Source organism: Dreissena polymorpha, chromosome 6 (genome assembly GCF_020536995.1).
Source record: "Dreissena polymorpha isolate Duluth1 chromosome 6, UMN_Dpol_1.0, whole genome shotgun sequence".
NCBI classification, from domain to species: Eukaryota; Metazoa; Mollusca; class Bivalvia; order Myida; family Dreissenidae; genus Dreissena; species Dreissena polymorpha.
Genome location: NC_068360.1, coordinates 29,940,670 through 29,960,058, shown reverse-complemented (window position 1 = coordinate 29,960,058; position 19,389 = coordinate 29,940,670). Strand labels below are relative to the sequence as shown.

Here is a 19,389-nt window from a genome sequence, read left to right as displayed (position 1 = left end):
TTTACAAATGGCATTCATCCAGTACTTCTTTTCCGTTTTCTGCTTTCATGTAAAAGCCGAAATACTCCCATACTGGGGAGGACAATCCAAAGGCATAATTTTTCCGATCCGACATGTTCGCGAAAATCGGTACATTATACAATAAAAGCCGAAGGATCTCGAATGATCTGCTATTTGACTGTAAGACGTCCATAAATATTGACTATTATACGTACCTTTTATCTTTTAAGGTTACACATCCCCAATTAATTTCCTTCTTTGTTATATATAAAATTCGCAATCTTTGATCTCAAATTTCACCATGACCGAGCGATAAGTATATATATCACCATACATGACTCGACAGGTGGTTTCATAAGCTTACACAAAAAACTGCATTTGAAAAAATTATATACGCCGTTACTCAAAATAATCACCTTACAACATATACACCGGTTTTGACAGCTACCGGCACTGCCATTTGAAGGCAAACACCATGCCCTACTATTGAGGCTTGCAACCACCAACATACAAAGAAATGCACAAACCAGGCCTTTTGCTCTGTGACTTACACATGTACCTTTAAACTGATACAAAAACTTATCATATCAAATACATTTTGAAAAACTTATGCACCAGGACCTGCATCATATGTGCTTAGTAGCAAACAGACTAACCCCTAAATTCCACTTCCGTTTAGGGTTATTTAACCTATAAGGGAACCCAACCCCTTCAAATTTGAATTAAAGGCACTTTTTCCATAGGTTTAATCTGTCTTAAAAAATATCACAAAGTTCCAGTACCATGACATACATATTTATTCATTAAAGTTGACGTTGAAAGCGTCACGCGTAACAGCGTTTCGCGTCAAGAGTTAATGTAGAAAAGCCGACCTTGGTTACATCATACATGCAGCACTTAGACTCCATACAAGGCATAACTTTCGATTCTAATAGGCAGAGCAGATGTAACATATGACTTAATAAGTGAAAAGAAAATCATCAATGGCAATATATGTGCATCATAGCATGTTTTGTACAAGATTCGAACAATCTTTTTTTTTTTTTGGGGGGGGGGGGGGGGCACTTTTTAGGTAAAGTCCATGTAGAAGCAGGATTTCTGATGTCATTTGACCCAGAAAAAGGCTTGCTTGCTCGGAAAAACAACACACTTTACTTCCTGACTCAATAAAAGTCATCGTCAGACATGAGCTTTAAGTCTTCTGTCACACCTGGACCTATTATTCCTCGGCTCGAGTTCCGTTTCGGACAGGCTCCGGAAAGTGTCAGTTTGGCCCGGGTGCTCAATTCCGTGTAATATGAGAAAACAAAAAGGGTTTTTGTGCAAATTTACCCATTACAGTGCCAACTAATGTACGTGAGATACAATTAGAGTAAGATTTCAATAGTCTTTGTTGCTTTATTTGCTGCAAATGGATGTCACCACGCCGGCATTACATTGTCGGGCACACTGGCAAAGTTATCGCCACAAAATGTGGTCTCAGAGCTGCAGTAATTGTAAAAAACCTAATTTTCCTAATTTTGGTGACAAAAGTGTGACAGGATGTCAAAGAAATCATTTTACAATAGATTTTATCGAAAATAACGGCGTACTAACCTGCAAAGACACCGATCAACTCGACACGACTGGGCGAGTGTTGAGGGCCGTCTCCAAATCAGTCATACTGTGCAGTTTTTGATCGCCTGTCACTTCAGCCGGACTTGTAAACCAATAGGACAGATAGTTCAGGCAGAGCTATAGACCCATTTGGACACCACCTAAAAATGCACACTTAGGTTTACGCATAATAGTGAGGTCACTTAAATACAGATTTCCTGCTGTTTTTCACGCAGGTTCTATCAAAAGTTCACAACAACATCGTTCCAGGAAAGAAAGCATAATATTATTATCATTTTTGTGTTTTCAGCTGAATACTAGATTTAACTTGAACTCAGCAAGATATCCAAACAGGAAAAAAAAGGCAAAGTAGTGTTATTCTGAGAAGATCTGCCTAACGGGGTTGAAGGCCAAGGCAGATAGCAGTGTCGGTTCAAAATAGGCGGGCATTTTTAACAGTTAAAGGCTCAAAAAGTCAACAATAGTAATAAATACAAAAGAAATAAAGACATGCATTGAGTTCATTATTGAGATTGATGCAAATTAATGTCAAAATGTCACTGAAAAACAATACCGAGGGTTTACGTAGTCTTAGAATATGTCTCCGGAACAGGTTTCGGTGTGATTTTCCAGCATTTACCCTCTTTGTTATACATAGAATTTGCAATCTTTGATCTCAAATTTCACCATGACCGAGCGATAAGCCAATATATCACTATACATGACTGGAGAGGGAGTTTCATAAGCTTACAAAAAAACTGCATTTGAAAAAATGCTATACGCCGTTACTCAAAATAATCACCTTAGAACATATGCACCGGTTTTGACAGCTACCGGCACTGCCATTTGAAGGCAAACACCATGCCCTACTATTGAGGCTGGCAACCACCTACAAACAAAGAAATGCACAAATCAGGCCTTTTGCTCTGTGACTCACACATGTACCTTTAAACTGATACCAAAACTTATCATATCTATATACATTTTTAAAATCTTATGAACCAGGACCTGCATCATATGTGCTTAGTAGCAAACAGACTGCATGAAACCCCCTAAATTCCACTTCCGTTTAGGGTTATGTAACCTATAAGGGAACCCAACCCCTTCAAATTTGAATTAAAGGCACTTTTTTCCATAGATTTATTCTGTCTTAAAAAAAGATCACAAAGTTCCAGTACCATGACACACAGATTTATTCATTAAAGTTGACGTTGAAAGCGTCACGCGTAATAGCGTTTCGCGTCAAGAATTAAGGTCGAAAAGCCGACCTTGGTTATATCATAAATGCAGCACTTAGACTCCATACAAGGCATCACTTTCGATTCTGAAAGGCAAAGCATATGTAACATATGACTTAATAAGTGAAAAAAAATCATCAATGGCAATATATGTGCATCATAGCAGGTTTTGAACAGGATTCGAACAAAAAAAAATTTGGCACATTTAGGGTAAAGTCCATGTAAAAACAACACACTTTACTTCCTGACTCAAAGAAAGTCATCGTCAGACATGAGCTTTAAGTCTTCTGTCACACCTGGACCTATGATTCCTCGGCTCGAGTTCCGTCTCGGACAGGCTCCGGAAAGTGTCAGTCTGGCCCGGGTTCTCAATTCCTTGTAATCTGAGAAAACAAAAAGGGTTTTTGTGCACATTTACCCATTACGGTGCCAACTAACGTACGTGAGATACAATTAGAGTAAGCTTTCAATAGTCTTTGTTGCTTTATTTGCTGCAAATGAATAAGTCACCTCGCCGGCATAACATTGTCGGGTACACTGGCAAAGTTATCGTCACAAAATGTGTTTTCAGAACTGCAGTAATTGTAAAAAAACCAATTTTCCTAATTTTGGTGACAAACGTTTGCCAGGATATCAAAGAAATCATTTTACAATAGATTTGATTGAAAAAAAGTTCTGATTTAGCAGTTTTCATGAAATATTTTGTATGTATTTTGTGCAGTTTTAGGCATATTCTTTATAAACAAGATACATCAACCATTTGGCAGCATATTATCACTTTGAATAGAATTTTGATTTTAATTTTATTGTGTGTACTTCTTTTATTAAATTGATGGACTTCCTTACAATATGTTTTTGGATATTATACGTTCTTATGGATAGTTGTTACATATTAATCAGAGCAACGTTTCCTTTTTTTTTATGTAAGAAAAACATTCTTTATGTATGTCATATCTTTCAAAACTCTTGCATTAACATATACTGGTAAGAGCATTGCATTGTATAATGTTTGTACGCTTTTAATGTATATACCAGTCTTGTAATTAAGTTTTCCTTAGCAGTGGAAGAGGAACCTCGTTCCAGATATTCTGTATGTTAAAGAAATAAGACACGGATTAATGTTACCCAACGATTTTTTTCGCCCAAATGGGAAAAGAACTAGTACCACGCCAATTGGGAAAAATTAGCACAAAACATTGACATTGGGACAATTTTTGTTTTGTATTATCTATATTCAGAAATACGGTTTTATTTAATTGCACAAAAAATCTTAATGTTGTTTTACATGTCTTTTAGCTGAAATATTTAGTTTCAGTGCTCATTTTATTTGTTCACATGCAGATATTGCACTTTAAGAACACATTTCACGTATATTTTCTTCCTTTTGAGAATTGTTCAGACGATAATTTTGTAATTTTTCCTCAATTGGAAAAGGGCCTTTAACAGTTAAGGAAGGGAAGGAGAATGAAAAATGAACAAAAATCGCTGATCATTTTCTCTGTTTATTTATGTTTGTATTCCTCAAAACTATTTGAACCTTCACAGAGACTACCTATCCAGCAGAGACTTGGGTCGGTCCTCACTGAGCACTCTGGACATTGGGCGGGACATACCGCACGAGCCGTGATGAATTACTGTCACCGATGGAAAGTTCTCGGGACTATCTGTCGACACGAGAGTCCCCACGAGACTTCCTGTCAAGGTAATGGGGGGATGGATTTGGTCCATATTTCCTGTTACAGGGTCACACAAGGGACGTTAAGGAGTGTTATTTGCCTGAAAAATATTGATATTTGTAAAAGTTAATTATTGCATCCATTAAAGATCACATTTTGAAGAATACAACGTGCGCTTTACGTTTTCATAGTTATTGCATCGTACATCGCATAGATGACGTCACATTGAACGTTTCAAACACGCGCGTTTCTTCGAATAACGCGAATTTCGAGCATTTTTTCATGTTTATCACTATTTTATGACAACAGCGCACACGTTAACCAACTTGATTCTTTAAAAAAATGCAATACATTTTCGTTATGTGTTCGTCGATATCTTTTTATTTTTGGTTAACGAGTGCGCTGTATGTGAAAACTACATGTATTTACTTCTAAATCGAAATTTGATTGAACAGTTAATAATTTATCACCATGAACGGTTGTTTCCATGCAATATCGCGGAAGCAATCAAGTTGCTTTTTTAACATCTTAACTTAGAAAAAGGTAGTGTTCCGTATAATTCACGGGAGACCACTCCATTAACTTATTTAGGCCTATGGGAAGTAATCTTATCAAGCGAGCGGGATAAATCTACATGGACGATACAGCGTCATAATTTAAACAAAATATGTGAGGTTAAGTTTCATCATCATATATCAACAGACAGGTATGTTGTAGAAAACATGTTTTCAGTCAGTTATATAATATAAGTCACGAAAATCATTCTTGTATTTAGCTACAAAGATGAATTCACACGAACACCAGAAAGTATTAAGAAACATACCTTTCTATGGTTATCCGTAATCCATAGTTGTCCAACTTAAAAGTCCTATTTTTTTTTTTTAAATTACGTCACTTCAACTCGATATTTGTTCTCAGTATTGATGACGATGTTTTTATTACGTCATCGAGTTAATTATGCGTGAACAGTTCAGGGGCTCGAATTCTGCTACGATCGTAACTGTTATACTTTTTATGTGGTATTTTATTTTCAGAATTTTATGTCGACTTATAAACAAATTCATTTATTTTTAATTTAGGATGTCTAAATCTTATGCGTGTGCTATATGCACCAAACGTGTGGGCCCAAAAGAAAGGAGGAAATTATAAACAGATGGCAATAAACAACTTATAAAGTACTTGAGAAAGCATATGCTATTGACAGACGAAGTTACAGACAAAGACGTAGTTCATAGTTCTTGCCGTCTTAAGTATACAGCAGAATCGGCGGCTGCAAGATTAAGTGCATCCCCAAAGAAAAATCCACAACCTAAACCGTCTGACAAGAAATCGCCGTTTCAATTAAACATTAAATCAGCTGGGTTCAGCCATACTATATGTCCTATATGTAACAGGAAGGGCGCTCGGTCCGAAGGGTTTGTAACCATACCGGGCGAGGCGATAATGCAACTGTTCATCAACAAAAACATTTTGTTGAAGAAAAATTCGCGATGTTGTCACACTCACATGAGTGGGGGCAAGTTTACACCAGAGACCCTTTCTGCTGATATTCAAGGAAAAATTAGGTCCACAACATACATGGAGCCTGAACAGATAAGCAGTTTAATTAACTCGCTACGGCAAAGTGCGACACAACGTCAAAAATCTTGCATCGATTTTGACGACCCATCCACAATGACGGATGCTGATTATTGGAATCTTACCGGTACGCATCCTAATTTGAATTGCATAATCACGCTGTTGAGGAATGATAGATCTACTGTCCTTATCTTATATACATGTATACACACAGGTCATGAATATTTTTAATAATTAAAATAATTGTTTTATGAGTTTATGTAATAAATGCTATTATAGTGTAAATAACATATTTGAATATATATATCAGGGTTGACGAAAGCCCAATTCTCAACTCTTATCGGTGATGTAGACGACATACGGACAACAAAGACCAGGTCCATTCGAACATGCATCGCAGTGCTCCTAGTCAAACTAAGAACTAGTTTAGGGAATGCGCTGCTCAGCACTTTGTTCAACATGACGATTGCGCAGGTATTATGTGGTTCGGATAATATAACCTATATAAATACCAAGGCGACTGTGATATGATTTACCAAATGTATCCATCGATTTAATGTTGATACTGGTAAACTTAATTTCCATTATAAGATCTCTCATTCACAATATATCGTGGAGAAAAAGTAACTTTTCAGTCTTTTTAGACGATGAATATGATGGTTAACATTCATCAGTTTTCAACATTTTCTTAATGCAATTATGTATGTAATAGCATTCATAATTGAAATATTGCTTACTATAACCGAAAATGAAAATCGTTCTATTTATTTTAAAAGGATATATTTCAAGAGGTAAAAAATCTTTAAAGCAGTTTACAAAAAAGCAACACACTTATGGAAATTAAAAGAAAGTGGGCTTTATAAATAATAAGTTTATATTACAGATTCGGCGTGCGTTGAAATCGTCAAGAAAATCTTTGATGAAATCGTTCGTGCCAAAGAATATGGGATTTAAACATGTTTCCAGAGAGGAGATAAGAACGACCCATACACGACCTCTAGCGCAAGAATTGTTCGCTGCATCTGACCAAAATAAATCAATAATTGTTTTAGATGGAACATATATATATATATACAAAAAAGTTCAAACTTTTCTTTCGCACGTCGGTCATACTCCATGCACAAGCACAGGCCACTTGTCAAACCAATGATTGTTGTGTCCACCACTGGCTACATTATATCTATTTTGGGACCGTACTTGGCGGATGGCAAAAACTCAGATGCAAATATACTGAAACACATCATCAATCAAAATACTGAGGATTTTAAGGTTTGGTTAGATTCAAACATGTTATATTACATTAAAAAATTATAAAACAAAACAAAATGTAGGAAACCAACTTGATGATGATGATGATATCATGATCATGGTGATGATTATGATCATGAGCATGATTTTGTTGATGATGTCGATAAGGTCGATTATAATTCGCATGATGATGATAATGATGACGATGATAATATTGATTACGATGATGGTGGTGGTATTCATTATTATGATGTTGATGATGACAATGATGATAATGGGGATAATAATGATGATAATGGATGATGATAATGGATGAGAATGATAATCATACTAATACAAATTATAGTCAATACGAAACTATGAGTACATTCATGCCGTAAACAAAACGTTTCAGAGCTGGATTCAGGAAGGTGATGTGGTCGTAGTTGACAGAGGTTTCCGAGATGCGTCGACTGTTCTCGAAGAACTTGGTGTAACTATGCAGATGCCATCTTTTATGCGAAAGGGGTCTACACAGCACACAAGCGAAGAGTCTAACAAGTCGAGGCTTGTGACGAAGGTAAATCTCCGCGCACATGTACTTGATTTATGATAAGATCTCAATATAAATGTAATATATTGAGATGTATTTATACCTTTTTGTGAATAATTATATACTGTTTTCAAACTTACTCGCTTAACCGATAATTCGCCAATCATTCGATTATTTAATAGCCCGGTTAAAAGAACCATCGTTTCAACGGTCTAAGTGTATAAGTGTATTGTTTATACATATACGATGGGTTGTCGAGTCAACCAATGGCAGACTCAAGACATGGACATATTTAGCTAGGACAATGCCAAACACCCAAGTGCCATTTATTGGTAATTTTTTTATGTAACATTCATAATCATTTCACAAAATAGATATCACATACTTGCGTTTAAACGTACATGGAGTAAACAGAGTGAAACCGTCACGTTATTTACACTTAATACAATCCTACACATATTTATTAACATTATTTAAAATGCCCTAACAATAATCTGTATATTTATGTAATGAGATTTCTGTTATACATATGATATTTATTTAAGGTGACTATGTGCGAATAGTTGGAGCAATCTGCAACCGCTTCAGACCGGCTCTAAGTAGCGGGGACTCCGATCAAGACAAAATAGTTGCAGAGAGAATGTTGTATTTGTCAGGGCAGAACAACGATTTCAACAATTCATCTCTGACAACGACATAGAAAAAATAACCAAGGCATCGTGGAAACCGATGGACGAACTAGACATCAACTGTCCAATAATGACCGAGGATGAGCTTAGATGTCTAATCTTTTGTGTATACACAGTTAAGCTAGCGGCTTCTTATACACAAGAGCACATGTCAAGTGACGGAATATACTCAATTCACGGTTATGTGCACAATAGGAGTTTGCTGTGCTTGAAGTTCCAAAGTCGGCATGTGTCCCGAAAGCAATACCGGTCTTACATACGTTTTAAGGAGGGGTCAGTCGACGCATGGTTTTGCAGCTGCCCAGTTGGAGCACGTGTAGTTGGAACATGTGCGCACGTTACAAGTGCGCTGTGGTACCTTTGTTTCAGGCGACACCAAACTGATCAACTGTCAGATGGTCCGAGAAATTGGACTGCAGACATTTCAGATGCTGCTTACGTGTCATATTAAATACCCATGCGCGCCTTCATTTAAATCTGATAACGACAAAACAAGTCTTAAAAATGTGTGTTCATTTACATCTGATTACGACAAAACAAGTCTTAAAAATGTGTGTTCATTTACATCTGATAAAGACAAAACAAGTCTATAAAATGTGTGTTCATTTACATCTAATTAAGACAAAACAAGTCTATAAAATGTGTGCTGAATGATTTCTCTGAGAAAAAGGGGTTAAATGCATTAATAGGCGTCAAGTGTCGTCCAAGATTTCAAAGGGGCTCAGTAGAGGGCATTGTGTTTCTGACAAACACATCTCTTTTTTAAAGATGTGAATGTAAACAATATTACAATTTGCAACAGTGAAAATATTTTATACCGATTGTTGAAAGTCGTGTAACTGACATGTTTATAACATTTACTGGTTTTATTTTTTTGTTTATTTTGGTGACAAATATCAATGGGCAGAATAATGTGTGGATGGCACAGATAGAAAAAAAATGTCATTATTGGAAGAATGTGAACAATAAACAGATGAAAATCGTTAGTAGAACACGATCGTATAAACATGAGCTTTATACTATTGCTATATTTAGATCAGATTTGGGTTTTTCCAAAAATTGGAGAATGTAATTTGTCAACTACGGAGAAACTAAAACGTCAAAAAATGCCATATTTGACAGTTATTAATGGAAAATTGTGAGGAAATAATAGGATAAATAGAATATTATGTTATTTTTGGATAAATATCAAGTTTATCATGCTCGGCACGAACTATGTTAGCGCTCGGCTTACATCGGTTCTTAGCGGACTTAGCCTCGCATGATAAACTTGATTTTTATCCCAAACTCACATAATATTCTCTATATTTACAAGGTTACGCGATCAGGATGTGCATACGGAATATGTTATTACAATAGGTCATGATATAACACCGTATTTGTTGTTGTTTTATTAATATTTTCGTTGTTACTTATAAGAATGTTCTAGTTTTATTATGATGATGCGATTTAAAAAATGTTATAAACAATGAGTGATTATTTTGCGTAAAACATTTGGCGATATAAAGCAATAATAATATCATATGACATGTAATACGTTACTTTGATTTATGAAAATGAATTAAATCATTTATCACATTGTGGATCACCATAATTTTTATGCTGATTAAATAATAAGCGCGGCAATCTGCGTCGATACAATTCGTAGTTGTGACGTTGCCGTAAAAAGCAACGTTAAACGACGTCAAAATTGGGAAAAAGTGGGCATCTTTGTCTCGGGCTGGAGATAACGTCTTTTGAACCAATACATGCATTAAGGATATTTTGAAAAGATGACTATCTGCACTTTATGTTGATAGTAGGTTGAAAATAATTTGGATAAAGGCAAAAAACGACCCTTAACGTCCCTTGTCCTTTCATGGGTATTGAACTTTTTAAATCTTTTTGCTATGATCATTCTCCCTCTAGATCTTTTTCATTAGGGCAGTTATCAGTTACAAGCATAAATATGTGCACTTTGTACTTGTAAAACAGATAACCCCTGTAAAGTGTGAAGTGGTCAACCAAACGCTGTGAAATGACTGAAACACTGTTCAAAATGGCGAGAGAAAAAACCCTCAACATAACAAAGAATTTTTCTTAAATTCTTCTTATTTTTTTATTAAGCTTTACTCTTCCTATGCTTAGATATATAAATTTAAGGAATTTTTTCACATACTTTTACAAATTCCAAAAATCTGTGAAGAAGTCCTGTTAAAAGTCAGGCTAGTGAAAATGTCACATGTTTACTTACATTCTCATGCATTACTAGAGAACACTAGATGTGAAGTTAAATTGTATATACTCTCTATTGTTGCAACATAGAACCATCGCGTACAATTTCAAGGGATTACGACCGCATTGGTTACAGAGATCTAGATATGTACAGAGGTAATGTTCCGTTTTTATGTCTCCAATACTTAAATCAAACATCTTTATGTAACAGATGTTAACCATGGCTTAAATGTTAACACAACTCTGCACTATATTTTGTATGCCTTGACAAAAGGCTTTGTGTTGGCTGTGTTGAGCAAACTTACAGCTATGTATGTAGATATTTAGTCTCCAAATAATTTTCAACATACTGTATTATACATGATAGTGCTTGTACAAGGTTTTACAAAATCAAAGAGATTTCATTTTAATTGTATCAAATTTTTTTTATATGAGTGTCGTTGCGATTATTGCAGCCAATCACCCTTATCGGTGAATTTTTATTGCTTTTTTTGGCTACAGCCTGTGCCATTTGGATTGGAAAAATTAGCGTGATAAACCTTGAAATTGGGAAAAATAGCGCGATACACCATGAAAGTGGGAAACATTAAGCATTATAAGTACGATTCTAAGAACAGAATTAAAATTGTTAAGTGCATGTTTGACAGCATTGTTATATTATCAATGGCTGCTTTAATGTCTTACTGCAATGAAGACAACGTTTAGTTAATATCCTTCCACATGCATATTAAACTTGCAATAATCTATAGTTTCTTAAATACACCATTTAATCACAACCTCTTTAAGAGTATTAATTTAATTCAGCATTTGAATTTTTTTAATATCATATGCTAAAAGCATTAATAAATATCAACAAACACGCTTTAGTGTTCTTGCTGTGTTAATGATGTATTAAATGGAGTCAAAATAATATATTTATTTTTTTTACCTTTCAATATCTTGCACATGACATCCTCAGTTCAATGCTATTTCAGTAAACTGTACAGCGTGACAAACATAATAAAGCAGAATATGCATATGGATCTGATTATACACAGATCCATTAACATATAAATCAAATCATGTTTGTCTTTTTCCATTTTTGAACAATTCATCTTAAAGGCTTTAACTGTGTTAGTAGACTGAAGTCCAATTTTCCAACACTGGTTTCCGTGACGCACATTCACTTTGCAGATTTCTAAGAAATATTCGATTTTTTATCTCAAACGTAGTATTTCGCATTAATTGACACACATATGGAAAGATTCCCTAATAACGATATGATATTCGTTGTTCATTAGAATGTTATTTATCTTTTTCGCCGCTCATGGCAAAATTCTCGTCTGCTTGCCCCCATCTTGGACGTGTGTACAAACAGGCCTTTTCAATCGAGATACATCGACTATCGTAGGTATCCTCCGCAATATAGAGAGAGATTTGTGGATAGCAACGCAAAATCGTATTCGGCTACATTCGCGAACAATACGTAAGCCAGTTGCCGTTCAGCAACGACTCGACAAGCTCGATCGGCACTGATTCTACCAAATTATCGTTTAAGACATTTTAATCTTATTGACTTTATTGGGAAAATTTGTTCATCGTTTGGGAAATTTTGGTCAGATTTTTGGGAAAAAACGTCATTTTTTGCAATTGCAAAGCAGCCAAATATCGGTGGTAATTTTTGGCAAAACAAATCACTGCTTATGTTCAGTTGTTCACACTGTTATAACTTGTTAACCTAGTTTATACAATCACATCAAGTCAACAGTATTTGTTTTGGTTTTCGTCAGACCGTCTCTCTTCTGGACTCAGTCGCACCTACGGAGGTAGGTATTCTACAAGGTGTATATAAATAGTCTGAATTATTTCATTTTGGGAAAGGACTTGTTGAGAAATTCTTACATTCAAAGCTGTAGTTAAATTACCCTGGAAAAAATGAAGCATAACAAGAGTTTTAGCAGCTAACTTATGCCTCGTATATTTGAATGTGCCAACCAGATCTTTTGAAAATTGAATTTCTATGAGGGCAGTGCATACTTTGAATTGGAAATGAAAATCAACGTCATTGTCTGCATTCTAGTAAAGACAAAATTCATGGTTAAGAATGATTTTAGCTGTATGAAACATAATTTTCTGTGAACCAAATACACAAGGTAACTTTTTTCTAGTATACTGAAATCGTGTCGAGGACACCAGATTTCTAGATTTTGTGTGAAAAAAAAAACAACCTGCAACTGAATGTTGAATATGCATATTTGGAAAATCAGATAAACATTTAATTCTTGTATGAAAACCAAATGTTTAAGATTCTACAAAAATGAAGGCTTTGCATATGTCCTGATAAGCAACTATAAACGACAAAAAAGACTGCTGATATTCTTTCAAATATTTTGTAATTTTACATGAAAATGTTTGAAGTTGTTTTTAGACATATCCATGAATATGTTGAACATAAGTTGCAAAAAAACCTAATTAAACTTATCATAGAAGGAAAATGATGCTAGCATTTTATGAATTAGGAATAAAGCTGCGATTGATCAAACTTTGGATCTGTTTATTTTGACTTCTATTAAAAGTTGTCGGAAAAGGATTCTTTAGGGTCAATAGGATGCTGTTCAACAACTATTGACCAACAAGATCAAATAGAAACTTTGTTATATTGTTTTTGGCCTGTCTGTCGGTCATTCTGTCCCAAAACTTGAAACTCTTTAACCTTGGTCATAACTTGTGCAATATTAGAGATAGCAACTTGATATTTGGCATGCATGTGTATCTCATGGAGCTGCACATTTTAAGTGGTGAAAGGTCAAGGTCATCCTTCAAGGTAAGAAGTCAAATATATGGCTTTAAAGCAGCGCAGACGGGGGCATTGTGTTTCTCAAACACTACTCTTGTTTTAAATTTAAATTAACTGGTAAATTTCTACAGTTAGTATGGACAAAAACACTAGAATTACACAAACGTGTTGCTTGAAATTCGTTTACAAATGTATGAATATATTTTAAAAGTTGTTTTTGTGGGAACAATATTCTAAACCTTATTGAACTGGGGTAAAAAGAAAAATGTTCTACAAAGTGAAATATATTGATATACTATTACTAAAAAAATCACATAATATGTGGGAAAAATGATTCTGCAATGGTATGAATTTGAGAACAAAACACAAATGCCTCCAAGCGACCCATGGCTGCGAATGTTTGTTACTGAATTATGAATGAATGCTATTTGGCTTTGCAAACTTGTAGGTTCGTCCCCTCCCCGTGGGAGGTTACCACCCCCCTCAAGGTCAGCATACTCGCCCCCTAGGGTACCCACAATGAGTAGTAGGGACCTAGATAGGGATCGCATAAGGGACTACAGCCCTCCTGCCCGCAGACCCGCCCCATATGACTCTCCACGTGGGGGTCCCCCAATGAAGAGGCCGAGACCAGATGACGGGTTATCGGGTCGAGGCCCACCCATGAGAGACGGGCCCCCTAGGTCAATGTCTCGGGAAGGACCATCCAGGGACTCTGCCCGAGGACCACCAACTTTCAGGCGTTAGATAGTGGCAAAGGAATAGCAGCTTGAGAAGATGTTTTACCGATCTGACAATACACATTAGTCATCTGCCGTATTTTAACTCAGAACAGCAAATGTGAAGTGAAGTATGTGTTTATTCAACCTATCATCATCGGCACCATTGGACTCACGGCCACCATATAAACTAACCGGAATCGCGTGTACAGTGCTTAAGAAATGGAAGGACCTTTGGGTTATGACACAACAGGTTAAGTTTTGTATCGGAGTATGTTGTTGAAAGACTTTTACTAAGAAATGTGTTCAGCTTAGGATTTTACGCTGTTATTGCAATGACTTGACTGGTATGATTTAAATAACCTTATACAAAAGCAGCAGAAACGTACATGGTGAAATGTCAGTAACTGTGTAAACATGTGTCCACAAAACAACCAGTCCTGTTGCGGAAAAGTTGTATTTTTATGTACAAATACTAATTCTGTGTTTTCAGATAAAGTTTGTTGTAATGTTCCACGTTTTCTTAAGTTGATTTGTATTTTATCCTTGAGTTGAAATAGAAAATCATTCATTAGAATTGCTGAAATGTTTGTCTGAATAATGTTTATGTCTAGTAAGAAAAGAAACTTTTGAAAACACTTGAAGGTTTTTGTGAATAAAAGTTCATAATAGAAGATACAGTATTTTCCATACAGCACGTTTTTAAATTAGATTTTCAGCCAAGGTATCATGAAAGAAGAGAACTTACATTTTATAATTGAATGAAATTCAGTAGTTGAACATGATCTGTTTGTGTTGTTTTGAAGATGAATTAAGAAAGGTACAGAATGTGTACATGTTCAGTTGCAATTAATCTTTCAATGGCGTTAAAGTATGAATGCCTGCTTGGAAGTTTATAAAGTAAATTATCTGAATCATTCAATTGATGAGTAATAAGCGAGATTGTGGATACATATATATATATATATATATATATATATATATATATATATATATATATATATATATATATATATATATATATATATATATATATATATATATATGGTGGCTACAGATAGGAATAAACCAATGACCTGTATGCAAAGTAACACACAAAATAGGTAAAGAATTTTAGAAAAACAAGAGAGAACGAACATATATTTGTTATGTTTTATAATTATTTAGACAATTTAAAACTTATCATAGATGGGTTAGTGTCATTTTCCATAAATAATGGTACTCTCATAAACTCATCAAAATGGTAAGCCATGGAAGTATTAGGGACAGTCCTTATTGCCAAATTTCTGTGGCCATCTTGATGTTAGTATGAGAAAATATAAGCATACAGGTACGCATAATATTTTTATACTGAAAGGTTCACCATATGAAAAAGTACAATAATTAGTAATGTGGACTTAAAAACAAATGATAAAGGCGAATTGTGCAATACACTTTGAAACAATAAAGTATAATATAGTGTATTTTAGAAAAACACTTAAAAACAACTGATAAAAGCTTATTGTACAACACACAACGTAACAATGAAAAAGTATTGAAGTTTGCAATTTGGCAATTAATTTGAAGACAACTGATCTGCTTGTGCAATGAACATTGAAACTTTTGAAAAAGGGAAATCAAATGTACATGTATTTGGAAACAAACTTGGGAATAGTATGTTACTTTCAAAGTAAGTACGAAAGATACTGTTCATATCGACAGTGGAGTAATGTTATTCAAAAAATGTATGTGTGCATGTTTTTGGTAATAAAGTTTTCAGCAAATGGTATTACCAGTGACATGTCTTCCCAACGGATATTAATCGGCTAAGAAGAACACGTGAAGTAAGCCAAGAAAGGATTTCAGAAATTTGAAGGTATATTTACTGGTTACTAACAGACTTCGCTTTCGGCATTGAAAGAGGCCAACTTAGCTTATTGAATAGACTACACGGTGTATGTTTATTCCAATATATTTGAAGTTTTTTTCAAACCCTTACTGAAAAATGGTTTTCTCTGACAGAACTTATGGCTTTAATGTTTTATTTCTTGCAAACCCTGGATGGAATGATATTATTTCTTTTGAAACCGAAGCTGGCAGTTTGTGATTTGTTTTTTATCACAGAAATACTTCATTGAAGCCTGAATGATACAAATGCTTTGAACTAAGCTTATATCCTTTGTATTCTATTTAATTGTACTTATGAATATGCCTAATGCAAGAATTGGCTACGGAACAAGTTCAACATCTGGTGAAGACAAGGCACAGTATGAGAAAAGAGTTGGAGCTCTGGATCACTTTCTATCTGTACTAGGTGAAAGTACAATGAAATACAGCAACAGCTTGGGATGTGGTATGGTATATAGATGAACGAATGTTGTCAGCTTTTATACCATTAAGTTGTTTGTGAAGAACTTTGCTGATTTATCAGTTTATTCATGTGTTTGGTTATGGTATTGTTTAAGGCATTATTGCCAAATATAAAATCCCTTGGCATTATCTACCATCTTTTCGCACAACCGACTGATAAAAAGTATTGAATTGATTTCGGCTGATGATGGTCTTTCTAAACTTCACAGTTTAATACGCAATACTTAGAAATATAATTTTGTAATACATGTAGCAAAGATTCAGTGGTTGGCGCAAATGAAGGAGTAAAGTTTAATAGGCCATTGTCTTTTTATGCCCCCGGTAGGGTTGCATATAGCAGTTGAACTGTCAGTCCGTCTTGTCAGTCCGTGATTCCGTCCAAAAACTTTAACATTGGCAATAACTCTTGCATTATTAAAGAGAGCAACTTGATATTTGGCATGTATGTGTATCTCATGGAGCTGCACATTTTGAGTGATGAAAGGTCAAGGTCAATGTCATCATTTAAAGTCAAAGGTAAAAAAAGACAAATCCAAGTGATGTAATAAGCTTTAAAGGGAGATAATTATCTTTACCTGCCAAATGATTAAAAAAATCAAATAAATCAAAGCAGTGCAGTAGGAGCATTGTGTTTCTGACAAACACATCTCTTGTACTTTTCAGGATAAGCACTATTTAAAACATTCCCAAAGCATATTCAATGTTATGTTGCAGGATAACCTTTGCCCGCTATCTGGATGACAAAGGTGTTATGGCTAAAATGGCAAGGTCGGATTCCATGAAAGGACGAACGGGTCCAGCGCGCAACATCACGTTGCCAAGGGTGATGTTATGAGCAGATCTAAAATGGAAATGTCCATTGCGTCCAAGGACCGGTCATGGTCGCCGTTAATAGTGAAAAGGATTAAGTTTGGATAAACTGGTAATTATAAAGGAATAGGTTGAAGGGACATATCTAGAATTTACAAGTCTTTGAGAAAAAAACCTACTGCTCTTCAGTCATATCGCATATTGTTTCTGTTATAAAAACAAACTGGATTAAAGTATTTATTACTTTCAGGTTTCGGCCTAATTATGTACTTCGCATGATTCATTACAAAACGTTTTCTCCCATTCTTGTGGCGTAGTTATTTTGTATGATAACCAACTGGAATGCTATTTTTATTATCCCCCGCCAGAGGCGGAGGGATATTGTTTTGGCGTTGTCCGGCCGGATGTCCGTCCTTCCGGCACTTTTGTGTCCGGAGCCATATCTTGGAAGTGCTTTGGCGGATTTCATTGAAACTTCGTATGAGTATATATATGCATAAGAGGATGATGCACGCAAAATGGCATTGAACACCATCTGTTAAAAACATAGTTATGGGCCTTTGTATCTTGAAAAAATGCATTTTACTATAGGCACTTTTGTGTCCGGAGCCATATCTTAGAAGTGCTTTGGCGGATTTCTTTTAAACTTGGTATGAGTATATATATGCATAAGAGGATGATGCATGCCAAATGGCATTGTACACCATCTGTTAAAAACAGAGTTATGACCCTTTGTATCTTGAAAAAATGCTTTTTACTATAGGCACTTTTGTGTCCGGAGCCATATATTGAAAGTGTTTTGGCGGATTTTGTTGAAACTTGGTATGAGTATATATATGCATAAGAGGATGATGCACGCCAAATGGCATTGTATACCATCTGTTAAAAACAGAGATATGGCCCTTTGTATCTTGAAAAAATGCTTTATACTATAGGCACTTATGTGTCCGGAGCCATATCTTGGAAGAGCTTTGGCGGATTTCATTGAAACTTAGTATGAGTATATATATGGATAAGAGGATGCTGCACGCCAAATGACATTGTACACCATCTGTTAATTACAGAGTTATGGCCCTTTGTATCTTGAAAAAATGCTTTTTTCAGTGTCAAATATAATCCTTTTTTGTCAAGAAGCATATAGGCGGGGGATATCAATTCAACGAATTTGCTTGTTTATTTCAGGTTTTATCATGATATTATACTATGTATGATAATTACCAAACGTGCTCATCCTTAACCTAAAACGCATGATGTTGGTTTTAAATATATTCTTAAAATTAAATGGATGAACATATTTATACATTAATTGATGTAAAAATGTATTAAATTAGACATTCAATAATCATTGTGCCAGTGCTGTTCGTTCATTAAGTTTCTTCTTTTTTTTGCTATAATGTGATATCGGAGTCATTTTGTTTTAAAGTGAAGCCTTAATTATTGTTAGATGTTAAATGTTGGTTCGTGTGTTTCAGAGATGACAGTGATGCTCATCGGAACAACATCGGGACAAACGTTTTATTGTGAGATAAACCAATAAATTCAATTAACCAAAACAAACGTGTTTGAGTTGGTTATTAAGCAGCAGATACAAACTATTATTTTCATTTATAAATAAGACACTCTAACCTGACTCACATGAATTTATCAGTATGTTGAATTTGTTATTATAATTTGTTCGTCAAAAGTGCTTCATGCTTTGGGGAAAGACCTTTTCTTCACGCTTTACCATTTTTATGCGGTTATTGATGTACATAGTTAATTGATTCAGTTTATTCATTCATGTCGGTCATTGTCTTATTAAAGGATCCGAGCTTTAGCTGCTCCGTTTCCATTCTCAATGTCTGTTTTGTGGAAGATGCAGAAATATTCATGAATATTGTATCTTCAGGGACATTGCCAAGAAACACTTATTACCATGCATGTTTTTTCACGAGTAACAACTGTCGATAAAAACGCGCAAAACA

The 19,389-nt window shown here is 35.0% G+C and overlaps 1 protein-coding gene and 1 long non-coding RNA gene across 2 annotated transcripts; both read left to right on the top strand.

Annotated features, from left to right (window-relative positions):
• The first annotated feature begins 6,413 nt into the window (after positions 1–6,413).
• LOC127836546 (uncharacterized) lies at positions 6,414–7,892 on the top strand. Its single transcript, XR_008028820.1, has 3 exons — positions 6,414–6,562; positions 6,972–7,357; positions 7,731–7,892. It is a non-coding gene; the product is annotated as an uncharacterized LOC127836546 (long non-coding RNA).
• Positions 7,893–10,842: 2,950 nt separating this feature from the next.
• LOC127834462 (uncharacterized) lies at positions 10,843–15,096 on the top strand. The gene is made up of 3 exons (XM_052360319.1): positions 10,843–10,927; positions 12,541–12,576; positions 13,996–15,096. Exons 1-3 carry the CDS (start codon positions 10,918–10,920, stop codon positions 14,292–14,294), a joined length of 345 nt encoding a protein of 114 aa, XP_052216279.1. The 5' UTR covers positions 10,843–10,917; the 3' UTR covers positions 14,295–15,096.
• The last annotated feature ends 4,293 nt before the right edge of the window (positions 15,097–19,389 follow it).